Raw genomic sequence first — 18,436 nt, 5'->3', positions numbered from 1 at the left:
TTTTCAGGAACATTTAGATCCAAATAATTATTTTCAAAATTTTGTTCAAAATTGATAGCCATAGTTTTAATAAATGTATTTGGAATTTTGATTAAACCTTGCATGATAATGAAACGAAACTCTTGAAATATTATAGGCCTATGAGAAATAGTTTAATTATTAAAAAAATAATTATTATAAGCCTATAATTAAACTACTTTTTATAGGCAAGTAATATATTAATGTGGTTGTTTTATTATTCATGCAAAGTTTTATCGAAGTCCTACAACAAAATATTTATTTAAACTTATCTGTTGTAAAATTGTTTTTTAACTCAATTTACTTTTTTATTTACAATTTTTTATTTACCAGAGTTTAAGGTATAGTTGGTCCTTCTTACACCACCCACTGTTGTACACCAAAAAATTGTTGAATCTTACTTAAAATTAACAATATATTTCATAAAACAATTAAATAACGTATACTTACAAATTACATTAACGTTTTGTAAACTGAACAACGGTGCTCACAAGTTGTGAGTCACAACGAAAAATACTAACAATGAAATAAAATCCGTTTTTTATGGATTTTCAAACATTACCTTTTATCTCTTGATAGAGACGTGGTATTATTAAGGTGATGGCGGGTTATATATCTTTTTGCGTCTACTTTCATACATAGTTTTTAGAAAATCTTAACTTTTTTACCCGCTGACCTTTAAGCTCTGCTCTACCTTATATGCATTAGCAGTTAACATTAAATTAATTTCTCGAAACATTAAACTTTTTAGTCATCATACGTATTTATAACAGTTAAAAGCATGTGTATATAAAATTTATGCAAAGTTTTGGCATTATAATTCGATTATTTGCATTAAACGATTTTTCCCCGGCATCTGTCTTACCATTTAATTTATGCTACTTTGAGTATCAGTTCTCTTCTCTCGTAAATCGTTGAATAAATTTACATTATTGTATCCTGTAACAATAGATGCGTACCGGTTTGTGGTTGTGTTTTATAGATGAGAAAAGTCAGCAGAGGCTTTTCGCAAAATCCATCTTAAATTTAATTTATACTATATATACCAAGGCGTGGCGATGAACGGCCATACACGATTTACAAGATAAATACAAAGTATAAGAAGCTAGATCTGAAAATTACACTTTACGGAATATACGGGCAGAACTGATGCATATAAAATACTTGACCTAATCATATAAATACTTAATTAGTGTGAGATTTTAACTTTTATTACAAGAATTAAATTTGCTTTTATATTGTGTTTTCTAAAATCGTGGCGAATTTATCCAATCCTCAATTTTTTTCATAAGTTAACCACCTGAAAACCTATCACCAATGAAATTTTGACCAAAATCGACAAAAAAAAATTAACAATCGTTTAAGAAGAAACGACTTGACCCGATTTTGAATAGTTTTTGAATCTTCAAAATTGTTTTTGAGTTTTTTAAAAGAAATTTAGCATTTTTCAGCAAATTTTAGAGAAACGGCTCGCCCCAATTGTCTCAATAAAGTAATACAGTCTTCATACGTTTCACAACATAGTAGTCACAATTAAAATTAATTTTATATCGATAGAAAACGTCATTGTTCGAAGATGTTGTTGAAGAGGTTTTAGATTGTCTATAAATATTGTGAGTTAATGAAAATGTGGTAGATGTATTAAAAAAAATGTTGTAGGTTGCCTATTGTTGTCAATATTAAATAGTAAAATTTGAAATAACTTTTTCAATAATACCGAAAGATTTTTGCTGGTGATTTTCAACATATTAGCATTTTTCTTGGCAAATCAAAATTAACTAGTTGTTTTGGCCTTAGGGTAAGTTGCTAAAACTTGCCAATATGTGTAAATAATAGTTGTTTTCAATTGTGCTATTTAGATAAAATTTTCAACTGTTTATTTTTAAAATAAAGTTTTGCTTCTACTAAAAACCAATCTATAAACTTTGAACTGATATGTGATATGACACTTATAATATCAGTAATCGAATTAATTATATCATGCACACGTACGAATGTTTTAAAATCGCGTCATATTATTCCAAGCATTATTGTGTTTTTATCGTTCAACTACTTTTTATATAAGGATATATATAAGGATATTATTCGTTAATATTTGTTAGAATTTGCAAAATTGTTTCAGAATTTTTTACTAAAACATGAATGAAGCTCATTTTAAAGAAACGAGTGGCCAAGTGTTAGCGAGTTTCGCCGAATTGCTTTAGCAATTTTTTAGTGAATACAGTTTAGCCATTTTCGAGAAAACGACGACGAAAGGTCAAAATCGGCTCATATACATAATTTTTTTTTTCAAATTTGGACTCAAGCTATATTAGAAAAGATTTGAAACGTTGAGAAAACAAAACAAATAGAAATTCGGATCAGTATGATATGAGTACTTATATCCAGTGCTCGATTTACAGTAGGGGCAGTCGGGGCTAGTGTTATTTGGAAAGTGAGAAAAAATTCTATACAATATAATTTACTAATTTTTTTAATAACATTTTTTTATTTCAAGAAATATAATTAACAAAACGTAATACGATTGCAATGCAAAATTTGGGTGCAAATAACCGATTATTAAAATTCATTATTTTGTCTTGCCTCTCTTTCCGAACGTAAATTATCAAATTTGTTAGTAAGTTATTATCAAATTTGGCTAATATAAAGATTCGTAAACGAGCTGAAAGTTTAAGAAAATGGTTTTTGGGATCTCGAGCCTTCTTAATATGACAAATTTGTTCACTTCCAAGCTTATAGTTTTAATTTTTTTTCGGCATAGCGCTGAAAAAAAAATTAAAACTAGTGGCGCAAAGCAAATTATTGGAACATCCCATACTAAACCTTTCCCGTAAAACATTTTATAAAGAACTTTAAAATGTACAATTTTTGTTTACATTTGTATGGGTTCCGTACCAATGCTTATCCGTTAGACTGCAAGTAGCGCTCACGTACTTTAACATTTCGCCACTAAAACATCTACGCCGTGCAATTACTTTGAAAAAAAAAGTTCAAAATTTCAAAATATAAAAACTCAAATTTCAAAGAGTTAATTGATTTTTTCCAGAGTTTTCAAAAAACATATTTTTTTTTAATTTTAGCTTTCAGAACGGGAAGTTCGAGCAATTTGTCTTAAGGGGTTAGGGGTATTTAGTATTTTTTAAAAATCGATTTTTATTTTTTTGCATTTTCATTAAGTGTGATATCTTGAAAATGTTCTCTGAAAATTTCAAGTTGATCCGATGATTACTTTTTGAGTTATTGGACACGAGCTGACACATGTGAGGAGCTCGATATTTATTCAAAATTATTCTCCCTCACCTCCTGATGTTTTAAAAGCTTTTAAACCGACTTACGACGATCTCAGCAATGATAATTTACTTTCAAGATGTGTAGTTCAAGATTGAATCCATAATCAGAAATAATTAAAAGCTTCAACCAACTAGTGTAAAAAATATGCCTAAAAACCGTGAATACTAGTTCTACTATCGTACAAATTGCTGAATACATATACATAATCATCATTATTGATTATGGATATGTGGATACCCTAGCACCTAATTGCGGGTATAATTCCCATTGGTATGCTAAAAAAAATTGGATGCTGCACGTATGAAAGTGGCAGATCAGCGCGTCAACGAGAACATTCGGGAGGCCAGAATGCTTCGTAGGCAACAGCAAATAAAAATTTTGGAAACTTGCACAATGACTGATGAACTATTATATGGCCCAGAAAAAGATGACACGGTTTAAGTAATTTAATAATTCGAATTTCTGTACGTTAATCCAATGTGAAACTTTAAACGCGTTTTTCTCAAAACTATGTTTTTTGAACCGGTGACCACTGTAACTCAAAAACCGCTTAGTAAATTTTAATGAAATTTATACGGCTTTTAGAATACATAATAAACTCGGGCCTGATCGAAGGATTTTTATTTTTTCAGAAATTTCAATTTTTTAAGACCAATTAACTGTTGATTTTTTACCCAAAAATCTAGAAATTTTGTTAATTTTTGAAAAAAAAGAAAACCTTCGATCAGGCCCAGGCCGATTTTAGATGAATCTCTAAGGAGTTATGATGGTCACCGCCAGGACCGTTTTTTGAAACAGGGTCAACAAATACAGCTATAACTTTGGGAATATTATTTTTTTTTCTGAAATTTTTGTTACTTCAAGTCAAAACATTGTATAATGATGCCGTATTAATATTTTTGTAAAAAACATCGTTTAATAACAAAAAAACAATACTAAATTTTCTCATTTTTTCATACTTCCAAGTACCCCTAACCCCTTAAGGCAGGATGCCAAGTACCACTATTTATAGTATGTAATACGTAATAAATTTTCTGCAATCAAATAGTTATTTTAATTTTAGAAAAATGATATATAAAAACTATTAAAGTAAAATATATAGCCCGGTCAATTTAAGCCTAAAATCAAGGCGAAGGTTACTATAATTCATTATGGGCTGTAAATGGGAAAACATTTGATATTTCTCGAATATTTCGTTACAGTACGGGACGTTCCAGCAATATTCCTTAAGACACGTTAGTTACTAGTTAACATTGAAATGAACAGTGATTTGTACTGAACAAAATATGTATTTTTTTAAACCAGGACCAAAGTATACTCAAAGTAAAGAAGAAGAAGGAGACGAAGAAAAAGAAGAAGAAGAAGAAGATCAAGAAAACGATGCAAAAAGATGTAGAAACATTTGAAAATAATGATGGAATAAATTTAGTTGCTTTTTTTAATTTTAGCCTTTATTTTTACCAACCTAAATTCACAAATATCATTAACTTCCCGTAGGGCAAGTTATGGTAATCGCAAAAAAATCGATTGAATGAAAATTTTTGTATATCTTTACGTTTCAAAACCTTCTGAACATTTTGGCATACCTTAGAAAAAACGGACGTATGAGCGTGTGTGTGTATGTGTGTGTGCGTGTATGTGTGTGTGTGCGGATACAAATTTTCGTCGACGATTTCGGGAACACGGATGAAGCGATTTGAATAATTTAAAAAAACATTCGATTTGTATTGATAAGGAGACGTGCTGATTAGTTTTTGGCAAAGGCAGGTCTAGCCGTTCCGAAGATATGGGGGAAAAAGTGCCAAAAACGGTAGCTCAGTTTTTAAGAGAACGGAGCGTCCGATTTTAATAATAAAAAAACGTTTTACTTGTATTAACAAGATGAAGAACTGATCAAATTTTCATGAAGGCAGGTCTAACGGTTTCGGAGATCTAGTAAAAAAAGTGAAAAAAATGCGATTTGGCGGTCGAAAATGATCATTAGACATATGCACATCAAATTATCAGAGATTTTAACAATAAGTATAAATTTTGTTTACATTCCTATGGTTTCCGTACCAATGTTTATCCGTTAGACGGCGACGCGGCGCTTACGCGCTTTGATATTTTGCCTCTATGCGGTTAAAGCAGTACGATTGCTTTGAAAAAAAGTTCAGAATTTCCAAAATATTTCAAAATAATTTTTTCTCCAAAAAGTCTTTTTTTTCAAAAAAAGTAAATTTTTATCAAAAATTTAGTTTCTCAAAAATCTAATTTTTTCAGAGTAATTTTTTTTTCAAATAATAATCTTTTTAACAAAAAAAATATTTTTTTAATCATAATAAATGGTACGGGAAGTTCCAGCAAATTGCCTTAAGGCACGATGCCCACTAGTTTTGCGAGTGTTCCGAACAAACAAAATGCTTATTTATCTATGAAATAGGCCTACTGGGAAAAAAACGAGTCAAGCACACTACCTCTCAGGTGTCGTTTAAACGTGGTCTTCAAAGTGATATATCTTTAAAACGGTGGCTCTGAGCAAAAACAGTATTCATTCAATTTTTGTAGATCATTTTATGCTCAACAATATTGTCTCAGGTAATTTTGCGATAAAACTGACCATTTAGCTAAAAATCGCAAGAGGGTCATTTATTTTACCTTTAACCTTTTCCTATTTTTTTTAGCTCGCATCGCATCGCATCTATGAGGACTTATGAGATTTGTTTTATAATTGTATTTTAAGCAATTTTGCCAAGTTACAGCCCATTAAGAATTATAGTAACCTTGAATGGGTAAATTTACCGGGCTAATAAGGGATGGGGCGGCATTTTTGATAGTGCCCCAGAGCGTCAAATTTCTAAATGCGGTCCTGCATATATAATATTCTAACGTTGCCTAGGGTCGGATCCTAGACAATATTAGAATTTAACTAGTTGGTTTGGTATTTAGCCTTGAGGCAAGTTACATGAACTTCCCGATATGTGTAAATAATCGACTTAATCAAAAAAATGTGTAAATAATATACTTCATCAATCCTACTTTAAAAAAACGATTATAATTTTAGCAAACTTTGACGAATTTGTAAAATTAAACTACTTGTCGTAAGGCCGTAATATTACAGTAAGTTGTATAAGACATGATGTATATCGCCAAAAAAAGTTCCATGAAAATCGGCTTAAATTTTTTTTTCAACAGTTAATTACAAGAAAACGGCTCGGTAGATTTTCACCTAAAACTAATCAGTACCATTCCCAACTAATATCTTTCGAACAGTTTTTGATATTTTAAAATCGGTTCGGTAGGATGAGCTTAAATGTCGACGATAATTTAACACTTTTTTTCAACAGTTAATTACAAGAAAACGGCTCAGTAGATTTTCACCTAAAATTAATCAGTATCACTCCCAACTAATATCTTTCGAACAGTTTTTGATATTTTAAAATCGGTTCGGTAGGATGAGCTTAAATGTGGACGAAAAGTTTAACACTTTTTTTTCGAATTACAAAGAAACGGCTTGTCAGATCGTTGCACAAAACTGACAAACGATAGTCCTCACCGAAATACATCAAATGGCTTCTAAATTTCTAAAATCGGTTCAGGCGTTTTTGAGAAAACGTCGATCAAAAGTCTAATTTTGACAAATGCCAAAAAGACCATACTGATTTTGCAAACTTTGACGAATTTTTAAAGCTGAACCAGTTGTCGTAGGGCCGTAATATTTTAGTATGATCTAGAAGACTATGGTATCTATCGTCAAAAAAATAATCATAAAAATCGTCGAATTTTTTTTTTAAAAAAACTTTATTACAAGAAAACGGCCCGGCCGATCTCTACCGAAAACTAATCAGCACGATTCCCAACCAATATATTTCGAACGGTTTTTGAATTTTCAAAATCGATTCAGAATTGCGGGCTAAAACGTAGACCAAAAATTTTTCACTTTTCTGCCATTTATAAAGAAACGGCTTGGCCGATCGTCGCACAAAACTGACAAACAATAGTTCTCGCCGAAATACATCGAATGGCTTTTAAATTTTTGAAATCGACCCAGCCGTTTTCGAGAAAACGTCGATTTACGGCAAAAAATCTGTTCACATACACACACACACACACATACTTTTTCCAAATTTGGTCTCATTCGATTCAGAATGGCTTGAAACGTCGAGAAAACATAAAATTAGCGAATCGGATTTTTTGATGAAAACATAAACTTCTCCTTCGAGAAGTTAATGAATTCATAACAGAATGGGTCGGATCCTCGTCGGATTTTTTCGTGAAACAAACTTCTCCTTCGGGAAGTTAATTAAATGCATTGACATCTTGTGGAGTAGTCTTTGACTATTTTGGTTCGATAAAATGTAACGACATCTAACCATTCTGTGAATTTGTATTCAAACTGTCAAAGAAAGCTGTCAAATGCGTTGTCTGATAATATTAAACACTTGATTAAATAAATTTAATTGTAACAAATCATTTTTTTATATTGTTTGATGCACCTAAAATTGAAATAGTTTTTTTTTAATTAAAAATGGCAAATAATGCATTTGATAACCATGAAAGATTCATGGTATTATATTTTAGTTTCATGGATGTAAAACATATCAGCAAAGAAAAACAACATTTCACTTTAAATGCTTTGTTAGATGAATTCAATTCCTTGAATTATAAATTATCGATCATTCAGGATCATTCTGTGAGTATCAATTAAAATATACTGTGCCTTGTGTGTTCTTAACCTTTATCTATTTCAGTATGGAAGCCAATTAATTTCCTCTGTTACAAAGCAAGTTCCATCGGATGACAGTTTTTTAGCAGCTAAAGTATCTCGTCTAATTGTTAATTTAGTGCACAAGCAAAAAATAGCTTTGCTTTCGGAGCATATTGTACCATGTGTGGAGTGGTTTATACAAGTTTTGAAGATTTGCTCGGAAATTGTTCTCTGTGATATTCTAGAAGGTTTAAGCGCAGTGTTGAAAGGAAATGGAGCAGCATTAACTAAAGTACTTTTCTAACTATTTATAAGATTACCAATAACATATTAATTGTTAAAAATGAATTTTTGATTTTATATTTGACGAATATGATTAACTAAGGTGACCATATTTCTTTATTTTAAAACCAGGACAGTACGCTAAAATTATGATAAACCAGTAAATAATCCGCGAAGAGTAGGTTATAAAGTAACTTATATATAATCTAAAATAACAAGTGCTATTGAAAGTTACAATATAAATCTTTTTTAATGTATCAATTTCTTTTAATCTATATTTCTTCATAATTAACTTTAGTTAAAAGTGTCACTTTTGAATATAGTGTGTCTATTTCAAGTCAAGTTTTCTTACTTGCTTAGAGAGTTGTGCTTTTATATGCTATTTTTCTAACTTTGTTAATCTAAAAAACGAAGTTTGACAAAGTTATTGCTCTTCATTTTCAGGTATTTAATAAAATGTTGTAATTTTATTAAAAGTAATAGCATAGATTCATTTTTAACCAATTAATATTCAAAAATTTAATTTCCTTATTTGAAAGGAAGACATCCCCATATTATTCCAAAAATTTGGGACAAATGATTTTTTTTTTTTTTACAAAAAACTGGGGCACAAGGTAGAAAATCAGAACTGTACCTGCCAATCCTAGATATATGGTCACATTAGATTAAATATTAAATTAAGTTGAAACATTGCATTATATTAATTTTAAAATTATATTTTACTTCTAGTATCATAAATGCCTCATTGAACCAAATGGCCTTTTATCAAGTATATTAAAATCAACAACAAAGTGTGATATGAAAAGCACAATAAATTGTCCATTTGATGTAACATTACATGTACTCAAGTGCTACGAGTCATTAGTCAATATCAATGAAGAAAATCTTAATAAAAGCAGCAACGATCTTTGGATTGCAAAAACACATTTAGAATACTGCGGAGATATTTTTTTGCATTATTTATACAAAAGCAAATCTAATACTCAAGATGAATTAAATTATTCCCAGGTAATATGCTGCAAAATATCGTGTTAAATAAATTTGGTAATTATTGAAGGTGATCAATTGTTATATTTCTTAGGTTCTGAATCTTTGATATTTAATTTATAACTATTTGTAAGTAGCATTTTGCCTTAAGGCAATTACCAATATGTGTAATAATTGACTTAATCAATAAGAAATCAATATACTAATATATGAATGATTTATAAGTATACCGAGTTGCTGTAGAGCAAGTTATAATGTTATTAACTATTACAAACCCACATCTAATATATACACAGAATATCTAAATACACGGTCCATTAATTCATATTTTAATAAATATTTATAATTGAACAACTTTTTATAGGACTATAATATTTTGATATGTTCATTAAGACCAGGTACACTATCGCCATGCCAAGATTCAATTACGAAGAAATAGCCAGCCAAAACGATTTTCAATTGATATGCTTTGAATTTTAATAATTGATTCAGGATTTTTGGTTAAAACTTAGATGAAAAATTTTTCAGTTTTCTGCTAATTATAAGGAAACGGCTTGGGCAGTCTTCACTCAAATCTGATAAACGCTAGTCCTCATAGTTACATGTAATGACTTTTGTATTATTGAAATCGGTTAGCCGTTCATGAGAAATCATTGACTTTCAAAATTTCAGCTCTAAAGGTCAGCTCACTCTTTCAAAATTTGGTCTTATTCGATTCAGAATGACTTTGAGAAAATATAAAATTATCTCGGATTTTCTCGCAAAAACAAACTTCTCCTTAAAAATGTTAAAAAAAATATTTACCCAAATTTTTTTTTAGTTTGTTAAAAAGTTTTCATTATTGAATTACTTTACATACATCAAAACAAAAGTATCGCAATAATTGTACAAGTTGAAAAAATAAGCATTATTTTCAAAAAACCAGAATGTTTTATGGCAGATTTTTGTACAAAGCACAATTTCTAGTTCTATTTATTTTATGTTTCAGGTTTTATTCACATGTTTTTCCGGTGCACTTTATATTGTGCAATATTCATCAGAGTGGTGTAGTTCAATATTAGGAGATCTTTTGGGTGCAGTAAAAGTACATATATTTCATGGCTTAAGCATTGGTGAGAATTTGATTCCACAAAAAGTATTGCCCTCTCAGCAACCAATGCCAGAAAATTTGAACAACATTTGCAGAATAGGAAGAGGTGGTAAGGTGTGATTCAAAATTTAATAATTTTGTTATAGATTTGATTGAAGAATTGGTTTTAAATTTGTTAAAAAAAATTATTAGGTTGGCAGCAAAGTAAGTGCTGCTTTCAAGTTAGATGGCTTCAATTAACCTTTTAGGTTTGCTAACGTAGTCCAAATGGAAAAGACATATTTTTATTGGTCGGGTAATTTGAAAATCAAAACAAACATTTTTTATTTTTATTTTCGCGTATATGCTGTTTATACTGACAAAGTAGGTTTTGTTATCATTTTGGTGGAATAACAAAGGAATCGTTTACGTTGAACTATCACCATCATTTGATCTTTACAAAATTCCTTCAATAATGATGATGGTGTCAAATTGTACTGGTTTTTTGCTATTAAAAACCAGAAGTTCCATGGAGGTATGATTATGATGATGCTTGAAAGATAACAGATTATCAATCAAAATGCGCAATTTATTACAGAATAAAATGATTTAGTTCCATGAAAAAAATGATTTTGATTTTCTAACAAAATACTGCATCTACTTAGCTGTCAACTAGGTCTTACAATACTGGGATTCCGTGATCCCGAATACCGGGTTTCCAGACGATTTTTGTCCGGTATTCAATACAAAAATACGGATATTTCGGTATTACCAGTATTTTATTAAGAATTGAACTTACGCAATACACGTACAGTTTCCAAACTTTGTATCTGTAAACACATCGACGATGTCGGCTCGATAAAGCGATTGTTTATTTATAAAATTTTTTAGTCGTCCACATGCATTGTCCTCAAATCTAATATAACGAAAATTTATAATATTTGAGTTTGATAATCAATTATAATATTGGTCTTGGTGGTGGATGACCTCTTTCTTATGCGTACGTTGCAGATTCTTAGAAATTGTTCATATAGAATTATTTTATTTATTTATTAGACAATCAGAAAATACAGTAATTTTCTATAAGCCTTTGTGATGTGTTGATATCTAATGATGATTTTATTATAACCCAATTTAAATACACTATACTAAGTACTAATAATGTACTCGTATTATTTCTTTATGACAATTGTGCCGACAAGTGTAGAATGAGAAAAGAGTTTTCGGCTTGTTATATTTGTACTAAGATACTTGTTATATTTCTACTTGATTGAAGATTAAACAATTGATTGTTTATATTTTTTAAAAGCAGAACAAACAAAATATAAGTAATTAATTGAATTTGTTTTTTCCTTAAATATATAATTCCATACGAGTCTCTTATATGTAAAATGTAACATAGAAGTTAATTGTTTACATGCACTTTTTTTTATGTATCTACTCCTCCGATAAAATAATTAATATGTACTCATTTTAGAACAATAATAATGCGGTAACAGCGGTAAATAAAAATATGACTAGTAAATTTTTTATTGATAATACCGGGATGGCGGTATTACAAATTTCAAATATCGAATACCGGTATTCATATTTTAGTATGGTATTGAAACCTAATTTCATTACTATTAGGAATTTAAAAAAAATAATACTATACAAAGTACTATAGATAAATAAGTATAATTTTTTATATAGACATTATATTTTATAATATAATAATTTCACATTTATATTTTTGTTTCAGATGATACGTACTAGAAAACAACGTGCGAATAATATAAAAACTTCATGTGCCCCAGGAGAGGTGCAAACTGCAAATGAAAGCAAAATATATTCAGAGTCCACTTGTAAGCATTATTTATAATGATTGAATAACTACAGTATAATTCTCTAAAATTGTATACCCTATTCAAGTTTCAGGAACAACTGCTAATTGTTCATTGATTGTGACTTCTGAGTCCGATATTTCAGATTCTGAGTCAAATGTAGGTTTTAGGATAGTGCATAGTCAATGCCGAGTCAGACAGAAAGCATTAGAGCTATTGCTGATAATAATCAGAGTATGCTATTTATTTCACCCAGTTTATGATTATGTTATTGAATTTTCTCTAATTTATTGATGCATCTAAACAATATCTAACTGCTCAAGATACATGTCTATAATATAACATAAATTTTTCAGGCAGTAAGTAAACATGAATTATTTGGATATTGGCATAGTTTGATGCCATCGAATCCAAGTGATAACAACAGATTTTTAAGCGCATCTGTGATTAATGACCCATCACCAAGATGTCGTATAGGAGCACTTAATATTTTAACCGCTATGTTATCTGGCTCTCGAAATTATTTATGGCGAGCAGACTACTGGTCAGTTGATTTAATATACTTTACAAATTTTATAATTATGTATTACTATGGTTTAGTTCTTTCATCACAAAATGTTAATAGATTTGTTACAGTTTTAAAATAGGATATATTTGATAATTCAATCACAGATTTGTATTATTTAGTATTAAAACACTATAGGCGAAACCTGTGAAAATACTCACCAGAGAAAATGGTTTTGTGTAGCAATAGCAAGCAAAATTTGCTAATAACTAAAAAAGCGCTCGCACGTCGCCTCGCATAAACTCGACTTGTTATATCGTTAAACATATTTATTTTTGTTAATTTTTAGCAAGAAAGTTGTGCATACTATCATAACTCAAAATATAAAAGCGCTTCTTCAATACTTTAATCGGAACTTATTTTATTTAAAATTTTAATATCAAGGTATATATTAATAATATACATATATATTTTTTAATAAATTTTAGTAATATTTATCTGTAAACAGTAAAAATACACAGTTTGCTAATAAGTACCAATCCTCGAGAATGTTATTTTTACCTATCTATAGTGTGTTAAGTCCATTGTCCTTTTTTTTTCCATTTCAATCATTATATGAGATTTATTAATTAAATATTATCATAATAGTGATAAGATGGTCACAGCATTCACGCCGTTTTCTGTTGTTCTTGGAGGAATGATATCAGCACTACACAATGCATTAAGAACAGCAATATCACAAGAACAATCTTTTCCTGTTATAATTCAAATATTAAAATGTTGCTCAGCACTGATACAATCAACACCTTATCATCGGTTGGAGAATGGTTTGCTTGTTAATTTAGTTTGTAGTATAAAAAGCTTTGTTAAACATAAAGGTGGGATGTGTTGCATTAAAATTAAAGATTGTTAAACACAGCAGATTGATATGTCAAATTATTTTTAAAATTAATAGATATAGCTGTACAAGTAGCTGCCCTCATAGCTCTGGGCTGTGCTGTATCAGTACAGCCTTGTATTCCCGAATTTTATGAGTTTATATCGAAACCAATTGACGATGATAAATTAAACAAAACGTATTTTGGGCATGAAGAAAAGTTTAAAAACGAAGCCAGTAATCCTAGTGCATCACCAACGATGAAGTCTGCAATAGAAAATATAACAAGTTCAAATAAAAATTTGAATAATGATAACACTTTTTCTGAAGAAGAATTTGAAGATGAGGATTTGCCCGAACATGATTTGGGGTATGCTAATTCTACTGATAACGCAAAAACCCCTTGGCTATTACTGATATGTTTAGAAAATTTGGGAGTTGTAAGTATATAATGGTAATACAAATTTGACGTAGAATGTAATAGTCTAAGAGCCAGTGAACTATTTGACTAACCTGTTTTCTCAGTACTAGAAATTTTTTTAATGATATTTTATTATCGACCCATTAAGAAAGTACCATTCTGGCAGTCATTCCGCAGTTGCGTCATCATCCCTTCAATTTGTGAAAATGTCAAAAAAAAATTTTCATAACTTGCTCCTACAAGGCTCAAATTTTGAGGGTGTATTCTTTTAACTGTTCAGAAAGCATATGTAAAAAGCCAGCCCATTCTGACGGTTGCCGGGGTCTGCCAGTCGAGTACATAATAATCACGACGCGCAAGGGTGTGAGCGCATTGCCATACATAATCGCCGAGATATCATTGAAAATATGCCAAAGTAGCCCATTTTTCAAACTCAATTTTTGGCGTAATCATAAAAGATATTGAAAAAAAAATTACGTGATTCTACTCATATTGGCTTAGATAATATAATGCATATTAATATATGCTAAATAATCTTTTATTATTAGCTAAAAAGGATAAAATAATTTTTCAATTAATGTTTTCGGATAGTGTGTTTTGTTTAAACTATTATTAGCGTTATTCGAAAGCCTATTGTTTTTTCTTTTAGTACTGCAAATATTGTTCAAATCAAATTTGAGGAACACATTGAAAAATTGAAGAAACCAGGGCCAGTATACTATGCGGGCTCCTATTAGCGTTACGCGCGGGTGTACCGGCTCTGGTTTCTTCAATTTTTCAATGTGTTCCACAAATTTGATTTGATCAATATTTGCAGTACTAAAAGAAAAAACAATAGGCTTTCGAATAACGCTAATAATAGTTCACTGGCTCTTCTACTATAAGATAATGTTTCTGAAAATATGTAAACATTAAGAGGCTAAGAAATACAACTTGGTCAATCATTCACCATAAACTAGTGCACTACTTAGATCTTTCAATATGATTTTGGTAGTATACTAAGCAAGTGTTAACTTCCCGAAGGAGAAGTTTATATTTTCATAAAAAATATCCGATTCGCTGATTTTATGTTTTTTCGACGTTTCAAAACGTTCTGAAACGAATGAGACCAAATTTGGAAAAAGTATGTGTGTGCCTGTGTGTGTGTGTAAATTCAAATCAAGTTTGAGGGATTTACTTGGTATAACGATAGAGTACTTGTCCTTAATGAACATACTGAATCATTAAAGTCTTACAGAAACTGGTTCAATTATAAAAATTATTGATTTTTGAAAATATGCTGTTAGGAAATACTCCTAGTTAACGTGTTGCTTTGTTTTAAAATATGTGTAATAAATCCACTCGGAATACTTTTAATCACTCATAAATTAATTTATTTTTTATTGATTATGTTGATTGTTTACACATATCGGGCAGTTCATGTAACTTGCCTCAAGGCAAAATACCAATACCAACTAGTTTTGATATACCTTAATTGAGTCATCATCACATAAGTTCAATATTTCTGGTAGAGTATTTATTACATTAAATAAAACATTGCTGATCTATACTATTATCCACATTTAGGGAAAAGATGCTGCGCCAGTGCAAATACGATTGGAAAGTCTTAATGTGCTTGCAGCAATAGGATCATCCTATTTCTCTCTATTTGAAAATAATTTAGACGTTTTATCACTTGCAATTGAAACTTCTCTTTTGGATCATCACATAGAAAATAGGATGTACGCAGGCAAAACCTTGGATGCACTTGGTTATGCAATGAATTCTTATTTAAATAATAAAGGTATTATTTTATTATTATAATTTTTTATTGGTAGAATTGTGTAATTGATAGCAAAATGATACTACTTACAATCAATTATTATGGATTACACAATATGAATTACAAATTAATTACAGATATTAACAAAAAATTATCTCCACAACAATGTTATATTTTCTGGCAAACTCTTTTAAACCCTTTGATGGGACTTGTGGAAGATACACAAAATTCATTACTGAGAAGTATTGCTTGTGATTGCTTGGGAAATATTGGCAATGAAGTTTTTAAACTGTTTCCGGTAATACAATTGAATATATTTATTATTATGATTAATAAAAATGAATACTTTGTGTTAGTTGAATAATTTATAGAACCATTGAATTTCTAGCGAGATAAACAAATATTTGTAATTACTAATCTCTTTGGCTGCGCAAGGGATCCGGAAGCATCTGTGCGGGCTGCCGCTGTCAGAGCATTAGCTGTTTGTGTGGAATTTCCACCACTGCGAGAGGTGCAATTATTATCATTTATTAAATTAAAAATAGTTATTATCATTTAAGATAAAGCTACCTCTTGAGTTTGTATATTGATATCTGATATATTATGTTTATGCAAATAAATATAAAAAGTTTTTCTAGGATTTTGGATTTCTTATGGATACTGCTGATGCAATTATAAATCTTATGAAGGAAACAAATTTGCCTATCAGAATTAAAGCATATTGGTCTCTTGGAAATTTGAGTGATGCTTTAGTCTATGCAGTGTAAGTAATTATTAAGATTAACTGGAAGATACGGAGAAAAGGTTATTTATTCACTAATTTAATTCAAGACTTTATGACTTGGTTTTCAGTAAGCTTAACTTATACTTTCTAGAACTGAGCAGTTTGAAGAAATATCTGAGCCAATGCTGATGACCTTACTACGAATTGCCATTGATGGAACAAAAGACAATGATCGGGTATAGGAATATTCATCTACAAGCAAATTATTATTAATTCATTATATATATATTTCAAATTTTTAGGTAAAATGTAATGCTATGAGGGCTGTAGGTAGCTTGCTATGGCTCCTAAACTCAGAATTAATAATAAAATCTGAATGGAAAACTTTGATTGATGAAGGTATCACCAGGTAAACTTTGATTTTACTTTTTGTTTAATAAATATATATGTGCTGCTTGAAATGAATAAAATAATTTATTCCGATATTATATTTAGGCTTACAACTCCCACTGGAGCTATGAAAGTAATTTGGAATGCATGTTATGCTCTAGGAAAAGTTTTAAAAAATAATTTTTTATTTCAAGGGTCTGATGGTATAAAATGGCAAGTAAGTAAAAATGGATACAAAAAATGACATAAATAATACAAGCTTATTGTATTTTTTTATAGCAACTAATTTATGCAGCATTAAATAGTTTTGTTGTAAAAAGTCCAAACTTTAAAGTTCGAATCAATGCAGCAGCTGCTTTAGCTGTGCCTGCGGAAAGACAAAACTATGGCGAACATTATCTTTCTACATGGTCTTCATTGATCTTAGGTCTGGATTGCACAAATAATATGGAGGATTTCACAGAATATAAGCATAGAGATAACTTAGTAGACCAGGTAAATAACTATAGTATTATACATGCAGATTAATTTACCAATAAAATCTCATAGCTTAGAATGAAACGATACAATAAAATTTAATGTTATAAAAAATTTAGTGATTCACTAAAATAAAAATATGAAAACATTATTTGTTTATAAAATTCTGCATTACAATAAATTTATTATTTTAGATATGCATTTCATTGGCACATTTAATCAATCTATCAACACCCGATGATCTCTGCAATTTACTTAATATTGCTAGCCCGAATATAGACATTTTACGGATGGAAATGTCACGAGTATCGGGTCGTCTACTGCCAGAACAATCAGGCAAGCTTATAACAGCCTGCATGCACATGCAAATGTTTCTTATGGAGAATAAAATGTCAGTTGAGCAGAGAAACGCTGCCCACGTTATCATTTCTATTTTTAGTGTATAGAACAAAGAAATAAAATATATTTTTAAAATTTCACATGCAGACATACTACATTTATTATTAACTTCCCATAGGGTAAGTTATAGCAATCGCAAAAAAATCAAAATGGGTTTTGGGATAGAAATATTTTGGCATACCGTAGAAAAAATGGATGTATATGTGCGGATACAAATTTTCGTCGATTTGAATAATTCAAAAAACATTCCATTCGTATTGATTGATGAAGGCAGGTCTAGCCGTTTCTAAGATACGGGGCAAAAAGTTCAAAAAACATGTTACTTTTGTAATTTTGAAAATATTAAAAATAAATCAAAATTTTCAAAAAAAACTCGAAATTCTTCATCATTTAAAAAAAAACTAAATTTTAAAAAATTTAAGAATAATCGATTTTTTACAAAAATTTGAGAATATTTCGAAATTTTCAAAAAAATCGAATATTTTCAAAAATTTCTAAGTTCTCAAAATTTAAAAAATACGTTATTTTTTAAAAAAAAACAAAAAACAATTGTTGATTATTTTCATTTTTCGAATGTTTAAGGCACGGTGCCATGCGCCCCACTAGTTCAAATTAATATTCTTCATTAAAAAAATTACATTGATGGAAATATAAGAGCTATATACAATTAATGGGAGGCCACAGAGAGTGGTTTCAACAATTTTCTTTTTTTAAATGGCTTTGG

General features: G+C 29.7%; 1 protein-coding gene across 1 annotated transcript; it reads left to right on the top strand.

The window, feature by feature from the left end:
- The first annotated feature begins 7,861 nt into the window (after positions 1-7,861).
- LOC113373069 (HEAT repeat-containing protein 6) lies at positions 7,862-17,792 on the top strand. Its single transcript, XM_026613399.1, has 18 exons — positions 7,862-7,981; positions 8,040-8,288; positions 9,008-9,286; positions 10,254-10,469; positions 12,076-12,178; positions 12,246-12,391; positions 12,514-12,701; positions 13,311-13,540; positions 13,618-13,979; positions 15,527-15,743; positions 15,860-16,020; positions 16,111-16,233; positions 16,361-16,485; positions 16,598-16,682; positions 16,749-16,855; positions 16,942-17,053; positions 17,116-17,331; positions 17,508-17,792. Exons 1-18 carry the CDS (start codon positions 7,874-7,876, stop codon positions 17,757-17,759), a joined length of 3,279 nt encoding a protein of 1,092 aa, XP_026469184.1. The 5' UTR covers positions 7,862-7,873; the 3' UTR covers positions 17,760-17,792.
- Positions 17,793-18,436: the final 644 nt, after the last annotated feature.

Source organism: Ctenocephalides felis, unplaced genomic scaffold (genome assembly GCF_003426905.1).
Source record: "Ctenocephalides felis isolate EL2017-DRISC unplaced genomic scaffold, ASM342690v1 CF-g0.4_SCAFFOLD_01604, whole genome shotgun sequence".
In the NCBI taxonomy this organism is placed as follows: domain Eukaryota; kingdom Metazoa; phylum Arthropoda; class Insecta; order Siphonaptera; family Pulicidae; genus Ctenocephalides; species Ctenocephalides felis.
This window is presented reverse-complemented; position numbering and strand designations above follow the sequence as displayed.